Source organism: Sciurus carolinensis, chromosome 16, assembly GCF_902686445.1.
Source record: "Sciurus carolinensis chromosome 16, mSciCar1.2, whole genome shotgun sequence".
Lineage (NCBI taxonomy): Eukaryota > Metazoa > Chordata > Mammalia > Rodentia > Sciuridae > Sciurus > Sciurus carolinensis.
This window is the reverse complement of record NC_062228.1, coordinates 53,044,499-53,056,384: the sequence shown is the minus strand read 5'-3', so window position 1 is coordinate 53,056,384 and position 11,886 is coordinate 53,044,499. Positions and strand designations below refer to the sequence as shown.

The window sequence follows — 11,886 nt, the reverse complement described above, 5'->3', positions numbered from 1 at the left end:
AACCCTGGGGCACTCTACCACTGAGTTCCATCACCAGTCCTTTTTATTTTTTGAAATACAGTCTTGCCAATTTCCCAGGCTGGTTTCAAACCCTGCGATGCTCCTGCCTCAGCCTCCCAAGTATCAGGATCATAGGCATGCACCACTATGCCCAGATAGCTTGGATCTTGAAAGGCCTCTGAAAGCCCTTGGGTTAAAAGATTGCCCATTAGCTGGGCTTGGTGGCGCATGCCTATGATCTCAGGGGCTAAGGAGGCTAAGGTAGGAGGATCATGAGTGCAAAGACGGCCTCAGCAACTCAGTGAGAACCTGTCCAAATAAAATATTTAAAAGGGCTGGGGATGTGGCTCAGTGGTTAAGCAACCCTGGGTTTAATAATAATAATAATAATAATAATAAAACAATTGCCCATCAGCATGAGATGCTACTAGGAGGTGGAACCTTTAGGAGGTGGGGCCTCATGGAAGGATGTTAGGTCACTGGAGGTTGGCCCTTGAAGGGCACTCTGGGGCGCTGGTCCCTCTTCCTGTTTGTTTCCAGCTGCCATGAGGTGGGCAGTTTTCTTCACTAGGTGATCCCTGCCACGATGCATCCTGCCACGGGCTAAAGGCAATAGAGTCAAGCAAACATGGACTGTGACCTCAAGGAACCTTTCCTCTTCATCTCAGGTTGATCACCTCGGGGATTCTGTCACAGTGTTGGAAGGCTAACAATAGGTCACGTCCCTTCTGACTCGGGTCTGGCACAGGCTGGCTGCAGTCCTCCCAGCCCACAATTTCACCTATGGACACGTCCAGGGTTCAGCTCAGACATCAAGGTCGTTTCCTCAGAGAAGCCGAGTGACCACCCCTGACCAGACCAGGTTACACAGCGCCCAGCAAACTTTCACCACACCCCTGTTCTTTCTTTAGAGCTTGAATCATGCCAGAAACAAAACAAAACAAAGCAAGACAAAAAAGTATGGTTCCTCAAGTTATTTATAGAATATTAATGTTGGTCTCCCCCACTGGACTGGGAGCTCTTTGCAAGCAGGGCTTGGTTGTTGTACCACACAGCGAGGAACCCCCAAAGTGTATGTTGAACCTTCAACAGGCTAGAGAGGAGGGGACTCCTCAGAGAAATCACCAACTTACCCATCCTAGACTCAGGAGAGGGGAGAAGAGGAACAGAGCACGTTGGGAAATGGTTTAGATTTTAATGAGTCCACCAGAGAGAGAGCTCTTCCCCACCTTAAGATCCTGGGGCTCAGGTCTTAGAGTGGGGCTGGGATGGAGTAAGGCTGGGGGGAGGGTGTACATGTGAATGAACGAGGACCAGAAGCAGGCCTAAAAGAGGAAGCGCAAGGTGCACAAAGAGGCTGCTACCCCAGCCCAGGAGCTTCCGAGGAGCTGCGTCAGAAATCCACATCCTTCTAGCACCCAGGAATCAACAGCAAGTTCACCTGTCAAGTTATCTGCAAAGTGGTGGTTACTGCACCAAAAGCACCGTGGTGGGTTAAACTGGGCCCAAGTGCCTGAAGGGTGTCACTTCAGGTCTGGAGAGTCAGGAGAGGGTACCACCTTGGCCTAGAGTTCCTGGGTCTGGAAGAGATGCCACACTGGTCCAGGGGAACTGGTGCAGGAGGGGGCATCATTTGGGGCCTGAGGAAGGAAACTAGGAAGTCCCTGGAGCTTAGGACCAGGTAGGTAGTGTAAAGAGGACAGGAAAAGCAACAGGAAGCAAAACCTGTCCTAAAGATACAGTGGACTCAGGAGCTGAGATCAGGCTGAAGGGGTGGAGCCAAGCCCAAGGAGGAGGAGGAGCCAAAGACGCAGAATAAACTCTAGAACCAGAAAGGAAGCAGAGCTGAGCCTGTAGTCGGGAGGTCGGGGAGACCCAGCCTGGAAGTGAAAATTCCTGAAAGCTGTGCTAGGGCCCGAGTTATAGCCAAGGGAGTGAAGGATCCAGAAATCAAAATCAGAAAGACAAAGCGCTAGAAAAGGTGGGACATCAGGAGCCCCAAGGAGGAAAGAGACCACGGAGAAGTTCTTTACCAGAGGTTAGGATCAGGGCCATGGGGAAAAACCAGAGCATTATCCAGGGGGCAGGGATAGCCCTAGGGCGACAACCAAGATGGAGAAAGGGAGATAAAGAGTACAGGGACACAGCCAGGTCACAGATGCTGCCAGGCCTAGCCCCAGGAGGCAGTCAGGTGGGGAAGTAGAGCCTCAGGCCCGAGGTCCTGGGTCTTGCTCAGGCTCGGTTCCCGGCACACCGCGGATATCCGGCAGCAGGCAGCAGCTAGCCACGATGTCCAAACGCTCGGCCAGAGCGCACAGGTCCCCGCGCGCCAGGCGCACGCTGTGGGCGGCTGCCAATCCCGCCATCTGGGCGGCCGCCAGTCTCCTGGCCAAAGCGGCCACGTCCCGACCCGCACGGCGGTACACGCCGCTCACAGTAGCGGCCACGTTGTGGTCCAGCCGCGCCTGGCTCTCGGCCAGCCGGAGCTGCAACAGCGAGCGCGCGGGGGCCGGTGCCGGGGCTTCCTCGGCCGCCCAGGCCTCCCTCGCCGACTCCCGCTGCACCACAAGCGGAGGCAGGTCCTTCGGCGCAGCAGTCGGCTCTGGCTCCGGGTCCGAGTCGGTCTCTGCGGCCTCCCCGGCTACCCTCAGCCCCGTGGGTCGGCCGCGTGTCGGGCCAGAAGGGCCCAAGTACAACTCCTCCTCCGACGAGGACGCAGAGAGCTCGGAGTCCGTCTCAGCCGCCTCCCCAGGCACCACGGTCCCCGGCCTCCGCGGCGGCCTCCGCCGACGACCCTGGGACGCCATGGCGCGGAGCTAGGAAAGAGAAGCGAAAACACCGAGTGAGAGGCGGGCGCCCGGGGCGTGAAAAGGGCATAACCTGGAATCCAAGTCCCTCTACTGATTCTCTTAGCGACTTGGGGCCAACTGCCTCCTTTGTCGCAGCCTCAGTTTCCTCTTCCGTAAACTGGGAGGCGATGAGGGCTACCGGACCCCGGCCTCTTCAGCGTACAGATGGGAAAGTGAAGCACCGCTCGATCAAGGCTCTAGGGCTGGTTCCCAGGGCTCCAAACAGTTCTTCCGGAATATGTCTCCAAACGGAGGACACACCGTCCTCCAGGAACGCGGGCTCATGAGTCGCTCAGGAACCAGTGACAGTCAAAGAAAGGGCCCCGGTCCAGGCACTGGGGTGGGCACACTAACCCCGGGCAAGGGTGAGGGGTCAACACAATCGCCCAAGGCCATACCAGGTCACAGAAACTCCGAGTCGGCTGGATCCGCTATCGGGCGGAAGTGTGGCGTCTGAAACGGCTACAGTTCCAACCAATAGGAGGGTGAATTGGGCGGGTATTTGATCGCCAAGTCACGAGGGGTCGCTCTCAACCAACCAGAAAGCCAGTTCTCAGCATCATCTTTGAAGGCGTGTGCACAGCAGAGTCACGTGAACGAAGGTATAGCCAATAGGGAAGCTGCTGGGCAGGCTCTTCCGTGTTGTGCTTCGAGGAAAGTCTAAAGCGACAAATAGGGGTTTTTTTTTAAAAACGAGAATGTCACGTGCAGTCCGGTATTCGGCCAATGGAATGCTTGAGGATGTGGATCTAGGCAGGGGTGGAAGTAAAGGCGGAAGATGTTACCACGTGCGGCCGATGAGAGGCGAGAAGGCAGCCCCTTGTCTCCCCCGTTCACGCGCTCATCGCGTGAGCCCACCGCGGGAAGGCGGGGCCAGCCTAAAACACCAATGGGAGTGAAGTGGGCGGGCTCTACCCGGACCAGGGAGGCGAGGCAGGCCCAGTGCGGCCAATGAGAGCTGGAGGCGCTGGGTGGTCGTTGGCCGCGTGAGGCTCACGCATGGCGGATGCGGTGTTGTTCGAATTTCTGCACACCGAGATGGTGGCGGAGCTGTGGACTCCTGACCCCGACCCAGGCTCGGGGGTGAGCGCCGGGGCCTGGGGGGAGGAGACGCGGACCGCGACGCAAAGACGGTGTGGAGGCCTCGGGGTGCCCGGAGGGTGTGTTGTCGGCCGCCGGGTCCGAACCCAGGCCCCGCCCCAGCTTTGGGATCGGCTTGCGTTTTGGAGGGTCGCGACAGTACCTCCCTCGCGGGTTATCGTTACAAGTAAGCGAGATGACTCAGGGTAAAGCACTTAGTTCAAGGCCTGGCAGAGTAAGCGCTTTGTAATTATAATAATTGTTATTGGGCGTGTACCGAGGACTCGCCTCCACCACTCACCCGGCGTGCGATCCAATGACTTAATCTTTTTGTGCCTCAGTTTCTTTCTTTGCAAAATGAGTCTCCCACCAATACCTAAGTCACAGAGTAGGAGGGACATTTATTCACTCGATAAGCACTAAATCAAAATGCCGGTCTTCGTGAAACTTACGTTGTAGTAGAGGAATCAAATAATAAAACATGCCATCAGCTATTGACAAGTACTATAAAAAACTCGAGAAGAGTCCGGGAAGGAAGAGGGATGGGTGGTGGATGATGGGGGCAAGCCTGAAGAATGAAAAAGGGCAGGGAGGAGGCAGTAAATCCGGGGGGACTGGTGGGGGTGGGGCGGGTTGGTAAGGTCAGTCCAAGAAAGAAAGGAGGGGCCAAGCCCCGAAGGAGGAGCATGTTTGACATTTTGGAAGTTAGTCCTTATGGAGACTAATTGAGTTAAAACTTTATTTATTTTTTGGTACTGGGGATTGAACCCTGGGGTGCTTAACCACTGAGCCACATCCCTGGCCCCTTTTTAAAATTTTTGAGACAGGGTCTCGCTAAGTTGCTGAGCTGTCTTTGAACTTTTGATTCTCCTGCCTCAGCCTCCTGAGCTACTGGGATTACAGGCATGCACCACTGAGCTTGGCAAAAACTTTAAAACACTCACTACCCTGTGAAGCACGTGGTCAGTCTATGAAACATGAGAGCTTTTGCTATCAAATCTGTTGGGGGTAGGCTAAGGATGTGGCTTGCCTGCCTTGCGCTAAGCCCAGGATTTCATCCGCAGCACCACCAAAAAAAAAAAAAAAGAAGAAATCAGTTAGTGAGGAAAAAATGGAGTTTAATAATTGGGGTGGTGGTCACTTTTTTTCACTATTGTTTTGTGATCATGGTCATCATCTACATGCAAGAATTTATTTATTTTGTGTGTATTGAGGATGGAACCTGCGATATAGGTTCTCCCCAAAATTGCCCCATTGGCCCTGAACCTGCTATCCACCTGCCTCAGCCTTCTGTGTAGCGGGGACTACAGGTATGGGCCACCATGCGTGGCTGTGCAAGACGTTTTTATTGGCCCAGGTTTCCTTTTGCCGATCAGGAGTCCTGGGGAGGGTGTTGCTTGTGAATTTTTTTCATTCGTGTGACAGACTTTTTACTCAGACCTCCAGGGTACCATGCCTTTCTGTAGGCTCTGGGCATTCCTCAGTGAACCACACAAAAATCCTTGTCCTGGAGTTTATGTTACAGTGGAAAGAGACAGATGGGTGAAGTTCGTGGCACGTTCCGTAACTGCCATGAGAAGGCTAGAGCCTGGCAGTGCATGGTAGCTGGTGAGTTGGGCAGGGGGTTAACAGCATCTCAGCACCCAGACTTCCTGGCTTTCAAACCAGAAACCCAGGGGCCCTGACGTCTGCCACTTCTCCCTGCCTCCAGCTCTCAGCTGGGCCCTGCCTGTTCTGTTCTCTTGGCTGAATGTTTCCCCTCGGTCCCCTCCCTTGCCATGGTCCAGGCTCCCTCCTCTCTGCCCCTGTGAAAGGCGCCTGCTCCCCTTCTTGCTAACTCCTGTCACATCCTTGCTGGTTAACACCTATGGATCTTTCAGATCTTCATTCAGATGCCGCTTCTCCTTCCTCAGGCAAGTTTGGGTCTCCTTTACCTGGTCTCTCGGGCCCTCCCCCTCTCCCTGGTTGGCCTCATCACACTCAAGAAGGCCGTATCTGAGTTGTGCTTCCACATGGTCTTTTTTTTTTTTTTTTTTTTTTTTCCTTGCCGTGCTGGGGATTGAACCCAGGGCCTTGTACTTGTGAGGCAAGCACTCTACCAACTGAGCTGTATCCCCAGCCCCCACATGGTCCTTTGATCCTCTGCCAGGCTGTGTACCCGACATGGGCTGAGACCAGTTGGTGTGGATCACCACTGTGTGCCTTTAGCATGTAGTGGGTTCTCAGAGTGGATTTATCACAGAAGTAACCCCAGACCCAGTGCTGGGGGGTACAGGGGACAGATCAGGACCCCTTGAGCATTGTAACCCACACAGCTCTTGCTGTAGAAGTGTTGCACATGCCACCTGGGCATCACTCCTGGTTGCAGATCCTCCTCGCCACCCCAGGTGGGCCTGACCCTCCCCACTCAGTAGGTGAAGCACCTAAGGCTGTGGGGACGGAGCTTCTTGCTTCTCAGGGCGGAGTGGGGCATGGAGCCAGGTTCTCTTCCCAGGCCTCTGCGGTAACTCTCACCTGCGTCTCCAGCAGTTCCCTGCCACTCTCTGCGCGGGTTTTAATGGGTTTTGTGGTCAGGCGAGTATGGGAAGCACCGCTGTCGTCAGCTTTACTCACCCCGGTTTTCAGAGCACTTGACTCGCCTGGGACTCCTGGGCATGGTTCTGAGTCTGGGGTCTCCCCTCCCAGGGACTGGTGGGGACGTGGCCTGGACATCAGGCTCAGGAAGCTATTGGGCGCCTTCAGGTACAGCCAGGCGAAGAGCAGAGGTAGGACTGGGATGAGAGAGGAAGGGCCTTTCCCAGGCTGCACAGGGACAGTCAGAGGTGCCTTTGGCAGGGCCCTGCCCACACCAGCTCCTTGCTGTGTGAGGACGCCTTGCAGTACTCCAAGACCCCTGCTGGTGTCCCCTCTGCCTGGCGTCATCTCCTCTCCTTCAGCCGTTGGAGGGGAGCGGGGAGAGCCCCGGAAGGAATGCTCTGACTGGTTAGGGCTCTGACCCATCTGTGATGAGAGTCCCCACCTTGCGCCATCTGAGAGAGGACAGACGGAAGACAGGCTGTGACTGGCAGTTGGCTGCGTGTCCCCTCCCCCTCTGCCCGTCCTTCCTTGCCCCCTGCGCATCCCCTGCCCCTCCCTCTCGCCCTTCTTCCGCATACCGCTACCTGCCAATCTTTCAGGTCAGCAGATATTTAAGTGGCCCCTATCTTGGGTCAGGCACAGTGAGACCTGCAGTGACAATAGCCGTGATGCCACGTGTGAGCAGGTGCCTCCGTGAGCCCCTTTGTACATGTGGGGAAGCCGAGGCCTAAGTTCACACGTCTAGTAGGTGCTGGAGCTGGGGTCTCCGACCCTGCTGGACTGAAGTTCATGGAAAGAAAACCTGCACTTGCCAGCAACCCCCTGGCTCCCCTCGGGAATTCCGGCCTGACTGGGGACCACGGAGGCTCCCTGGCCCCGTCAGGCCCTTCTCAGCCTCTGGGGTTGCTGTCCTGGCTGCCACTCCTGCTGTGGAGACCAGGTGTCCTAGGGAGGGCACCCAGCTCGGCCTTCCTAATGGGTATTCATTGCGTCCCCACTTCTTGTGTGCTCCCTGCCAGAATGCCAGTCCCAGCAGGGCAGGGGCTGAGTCTGTTGTCCGAGTGTGGCATCCAGGCAGCACCTGTGGCCTTGACCCTGGGGCCGACTGCAGGTGCCTGTGGGGAAGGGCACCCCCTTGGCGGGCTGCGTTCTGGGCTGGCCCTGCCTTGGCACCCATCCTTTGCTTGGAATTCTCTGACTGTCCTCCTGGTGGAGCTGGCGCTGCCCTGCCCTGGACATGGCCAGCTTCTGGAGGACCCCAAGGAACGCCGGGATACCCAGGGAGAGCTCTGCTCCCTGTCACCCTGGGAAGTCCTCAAGAGTGGAGACGGAAGCCGACCCTGCTTCAGAATTCTGGCTGGGAGGCCACAGGGGAATGGCAGCCCCAGGACAGAGCCCCTTCCTTCTTGGGTTCTTCTCCAGCCAGGGCCCTGTCACCTCGTTTGACAGGCTGGGACGGGGTGCTGGTGAGGTTGATGGAGTCTGCTTGAAGCACCTGACTTACATGGACTGATCCCTTTACTCCCGGAGATCCCAGGAGGGAGCTGCTATTAGCATCATCCTCCTCTTACACGAGGAAACTGAGGCACAGGCCGTCGGCCATCTCCCAAGCTCCCGCGCCTATAAGCGTAGGGGCAGATCTAACCCCAGGTGCTGAAGCCACCCGGCAGTGAGAGGGACCATGTGTCACCATGCTGAGTCTGCCAGCCCCATGCCCAGTGCTCCGGGTGGGTGGCACCCTTACCATCTCCCCTAGCCGGCACAGCCGTGGGCGTCCTCCTGCCCACGTGGGCTTGAGCCCATCTGTGTGGTCTGGGAGCCTGTGGCTGAGTGGGCCTGGGACAGGTTCTTAACCCTTTGGAGCCCGTTTCCAGGTATGAAGTACAACCGGCCTTATGGGCTTATTAAACTCAAATGAGGGGCTGGGCATGGCCATGCACGCTTGTAACCCCAGCTGCCTGAGAGGCCGAGATGGGGGACTGCCTGAACCCAGGGTTTAAGGCCTGCCTGGCAGCACAGCAAGATCCCATCTCAGGAAACAAGAAAGAAAAAGAAGCCTCAAGCCAGGCACCGCGGCACAGGCCTGCAATCTCAGAGGCTTGGGAGGCTGAGGCAGGAGGATCGAGAGTTCAGAGGCAGCTTCAGCACAGCGAGGCGCTGAGCAACTCAGTGAGACCCTGCCTCTAAATAAAATAGGGCTGGGGATGTGGCTCGGTGGCCCATGCCCCTGAGTTCAATACCCGGTACCCCCCCCAAAAAAAAAAAAAGCCTGAACTACATGGTCCTTGTGTGCAGCACTCCTGCTCCCCACTGTGCCTTGGCTGTCATCTCAGTCCCCTCCTGCCACAGGTCCTCACCTGCACCCCAGGATACCACCTGGCCCCCCACTGCCTCCTGGCACCCCCCATGTCCTCCCAGGGATTCTGGCCGGCTTTCAGGCCTGATGGTCTTAGGCAACTCTCACAGCCCCTTCTGGTGGCCCAGCCCAGAGTTTTTGCCACATGGGCCCTCGGGCAAGTCGCCTGGGGGGGTCCTCTCTGGTGGTGTAAGGACCCTCTGGAAGAGCTCCAGGCATGTGATGGGTGCCATCTGCAAGGAGCTGCCGAGCCGGAGGCCTGTGGGCTCTGAAGTGGGGGGTCGTGGGGAAGCAGGCAGAGGGCGAGGCTGGCCACCCAGGAGGCCGCTCCCTCCATGCTGCCTCCTGGGCTGATAGGCTGAGCTCTTGGGGTTCCCTCGCAGCTGCCAGCCCTGGCTGGCTTCTGATGGGAAGTGACCAAGGACCCCCTGATCCTTTCCTCCCCGGCCTTCTAGGGACCAGAGACGAGCCCGTCGGTCCTGGAGAGTGTGGGTTTCCGCGTGGGCCAGGCTCTGGGTGAGAGGTGAGGGCCACCCCCTGCCTTCCCCACCCTGGCTGGGAGAGTGCCCAGGACCCCAGGCTGGGTCTTCTGCTGGGCACACCTAGGGTGGGGAAGGTCACATGCTCCATGCAGGAACCTGGTGGCTTCATCCTACTTTCTCACGAGGGCCGCTAGCATCAGCCTGGTCTTGGGCCTGCTCTGCCCTCCAGGCTGCCCCGGGACATCCCGGCCTTCAGGGAGGAGCTGGATGTCCTCAAGTTCCTTTGCAAAGACCTGTGGGTGGCCGTGTTCCAAAAGCAGATGGATGGCCTTCGCACCAATCACCAGGTGGGTGTGTGCCCTGTGCCCTGGCCCAGCTCCAGCGTGGCCGGCCTGGCTGGAGGCCGAGGCTGAGCCAGGGAGGAAAAGCCCTGTGGGAAGCCGCGAGGGGCCTGTCGGGGCTGCCTGAAGCCGGGGGGCAGGAGCCGTCTCCCATGGGAGCCACCACTTCTCTGGGTCTGTCTGATCCTGTAAGAAGCCGGGCTGCAGTGGCGCGTCAGGGCCATTCCCAGAACGCCCACCCGCTCCCAGGAGGAAGCCCTGGGGTTGGCACCATCGGGCCTGGCCGGGCGCCACTCGCCTCGTGCTGCCAGGTTCACACTGAACGCCCACATGTGCCAGCCCCGGCGGCTGCGTCGTGGGCAGGGTCTCCAGCTTCTCCCAGCCACCCTGGGGGGCAGGAGCTCCTTTCCCAGGAGGCCATGTAGCCCAAGAGGCAGGACAAACAGTCCCTGATGGGTGGAAGGCCCAGGCCCTCCACAGCTCTGCAGGATGGGGTCCTGATGGAGGAGGTGTTGAGGGTGGGGTCCTGGCTTCCCTCTGCTCGCTGCCAGTATACAGCTCGGCCCCCACGGGCTTCTCTTCTGCTCCCAGGGGACCTACGTCTTGCAGGACAACAGCTTCCCCCTCCTTGTCCCAATGGCCTCGGGCCTGCAGTATCTGGAAGAAGCCCCCAAGGTACAGGGGGGCTGGGACTTCGCCTTCATTTACTCTGTCTACCCACCCTGGCCACTGGTTAGGCCACTTCCCAGGCTTAGGGGTATCCTGGGGCCCACGACCTGGGTGGGCCTCCTTTCCTCCCACAATGGTCTTGTGTCCCCTGCCCCAGTTCCTGGCCTTCACCTGCGGCCTTCTGTGCGGCGCCCTCCATACCCTGGGCTTCCAGAGCCTGGTCACCGCCTCCGTGGCAGCCCTGCCCGCCTGTGAGTCTTGGGGGTGGATTCCCCTCATCCCTCACTTGGGGGGTGCTGGGGAGGCCAGTCCAGTCCAAGCCCCATCTGATGGATGTGGGATTTGGGCCTCAGAGACCAAGTCACCTGCTTGGGCCACACAGCTGGCGCAGGCCCATCCTTGCCCTGGTGCTGGGGCGGTTCTAGGCTCTGTGCCTCCCGGGGGTGTCCCAGCCCCAGGAGAGAACCACGTGGTAATTTTTAACATTTCTTCCCAAACATGGAACCCAGGGGACATGATAGACATGCTCCAGGTTGGTTTTACTCGCGGGGGGCTGCAGAGACGGGCGAGGACTTGCAGCCCGCCTTGGTCGCTGCTGGGATGCAGGCTTCTCAGCAGGTGAGCTGAAGCCCTGTCCCTGCCAAGGGCAGCCTGCCCCGAAGCTGCTGCCCGGCCACCCAGTTATTCCCCGTCTCCCAGTCCCCCAGGTCACTTGTTGGGGGACCTGGGGTCCATGTGAGCAGAGCCTAAGCCATACGTGCCACAGAGGCCTGTGCCGGGCCCTCCTGGGCTTCCTTCATTTCTGGCCTCCCTGCCCGTCACCCACACAGCCTGGGATGTGGGCCAGGAGGACGGGAGCACTGTGCCCTGTGACCTGCCTGCTGGTGAACTGAGGGCCCGCCCAGCCACCCAGGCTGTCCACATAGGGCAGGGGGACATCTGGGCTGTTTGGCTGCTCTCTGCCTCTCCCAGATCCCAGCCTCCAGCTAAAGGTGGCCTTTGCCTTCCAGGTAAGTTCCAGGTGGTGATCCAGAAATCCTGAGACCCTCGGGTCCCCCGCCCAGCGCACAGTCCTCCTGGCCTTCACGCCCTCTGCAGAAGCCGTGCCTGGGCCCAGGGCCCTGGGCTGCTGCTCTCGTGGGGGGTCTGGCAGCTAGTGCTGGGATCCCAGCGCTGAATGTCACATGCCCAAAGGGACGTCGGGGTCCTGGAGGCAAGGTGGTCCCACACAGTTGGGACTGTGGAGGGACATGGGATGCATCACTCAGGTGTTCAATAAAGTTCTGTATGTGGCATCGGATTCAGAGTGGAAGTGTGGGGGACAACAGTGCTGCGACTGTCACAGGTCCCACTGGGGGCAGAAGAGCCCTCCCCTCTGCCCCCTCAGCCACACTGAGGCTGAGCTCTTGGGCTTGCTGGCCTCCCTGGGGTCTCTGCCCATCGAGTCTGGGGCTGTCCTCTGCCCAGGGGGGCACACTAAACAGTCCCTCTGGGGGCAGGCCTGGGGCAGGGAGAGGCCAGGCACCCTCATC

The 11,886-nt window shown here is 58.6% G+C and overlaps 2 protein-coding genes across 5 annotated transcripts; one reads left to right on the top strand and one right to left on the bottom strand.

Annotated features, from left to right (window-relative positions):
• Window positions 1-959: 959 nt before the first annotated feature.
• On the bottom strand, window positions 960-3,429 carry Bloc1s3 (biogenesis of lysosomal organelles complex 1 subunit 3). 3 transcript variants are annotated; one of them, XM_047528586.1, is made up of 2 exons: window positions 3,248-3,429; window positions 960-2,816 (listed from the first exon to the last, which is right to left on the bottom strand). In XM_047528586.1, the coding sequence occupies exon 2, from the start codon at window positions 2,805-2,807 to the stop codon at window positions 2,208-2,210; it is 600 nt and encodes a 199-aa protein (XP_047384542.1). In that variant the 5' UTR covers window positions 2,808-2,816; window positions 3,248-3,429; the 3' UTR covers window positions 960-2,207. The 3 variants fall into 3 exon arrangements, with proteins under 3 accessions (XP_047384542.1, XP_047384540.1, XP_047384541.1); XM_047528584.1 differs by having other exon boundaries at window positions 3,204-3,249; XM_047528585.1 differs by lacking the exon at window positions 3,248-3,429 and adding an exon at window positions 3,111-3,228.
• A 204-nt stretch (window positions 3,430-3,633) lies between these two features.
• Trappc6a (trafficking protein particle complex subunit 6A) lies at window positions 3,634-11,669 on the top strand. Of its 2 annotated transcripts, XM_047528587.1 has the most exons (7): window positions 3,634-3,932; window positions 9,318-9,385; window positions 9,574-9,691; window positions 10,277-10,360; window positions 10,512-10,605; window positions 10,864-10,972; window positions 11,365-11,669. In XM_047528587.1, exons 1-7 carry the CDS (start codon window positions 3,849-3,851, stop codon window positions 11,366-11,368), a joined length of 561 nt encoding a protein of 186 aa, XP_047384543.1. In that variant the 5' UTR covers window positions 3,634-3,848; the 3' UTR covers window positions 11,369-11,669. The 2 variants fall into 2 exon arrangements, with proteins under 2 accessions (XP_047384543.1, XP_047384544.1); XM_047528588.1 differs by lacking the exon at window positions 10,864-10,972 and having other exon boundaries at window positions 3,640-3,932; window positions 11,365-11,667.
• Window positions 11,670-11,886: the final 217 nt, after the last annotated feature.

What these genes read in the sequence shown, in the direction of transcription:
- Bloc1s3 (XM_047528584.1), bottom strand. Translation starts at nt 3,245, where the DNA reads ATGGCCTTGGGCGATTGTGTTGACCCCTCACCCTTGCCCGGG. An exon ending in ACCCCTCACCCTTGCCCGGG is followed by an intron (nt 2,817 to 3,203) that starts GTTAGTGTGCCC and finishes TCTCTTTCCTAG; the next exon opens with CTCCGCGCCATGGCGTCCCA.
- Trappc6a (XM_047528587.1), top strand. Translation starts at nt 3,849, where the DNA reads ATGGCGGATGCGGTGTTGTTCGAATTTCTGCACACCGAGATGGTGGCG. An exon ending in ACCCCGACCCAGGCTCGGGG is followed by an intron (nt 3,933 to 9,317) that starts GTGAGCGCCGGG and finishes CCGGCCTTCTAG; the next exon opens with GGACCAGAGACGAGCCCGTC. An exon ending in GGCCAGGCTCTGGGTGAGAG is followed by an intron (nt 9,386 to 9,573) that starts GTGAGGGCCACC and finishes TCTGCCCTCCAG; the next exon opens with GCTGCCCCGGGACATCCCGG.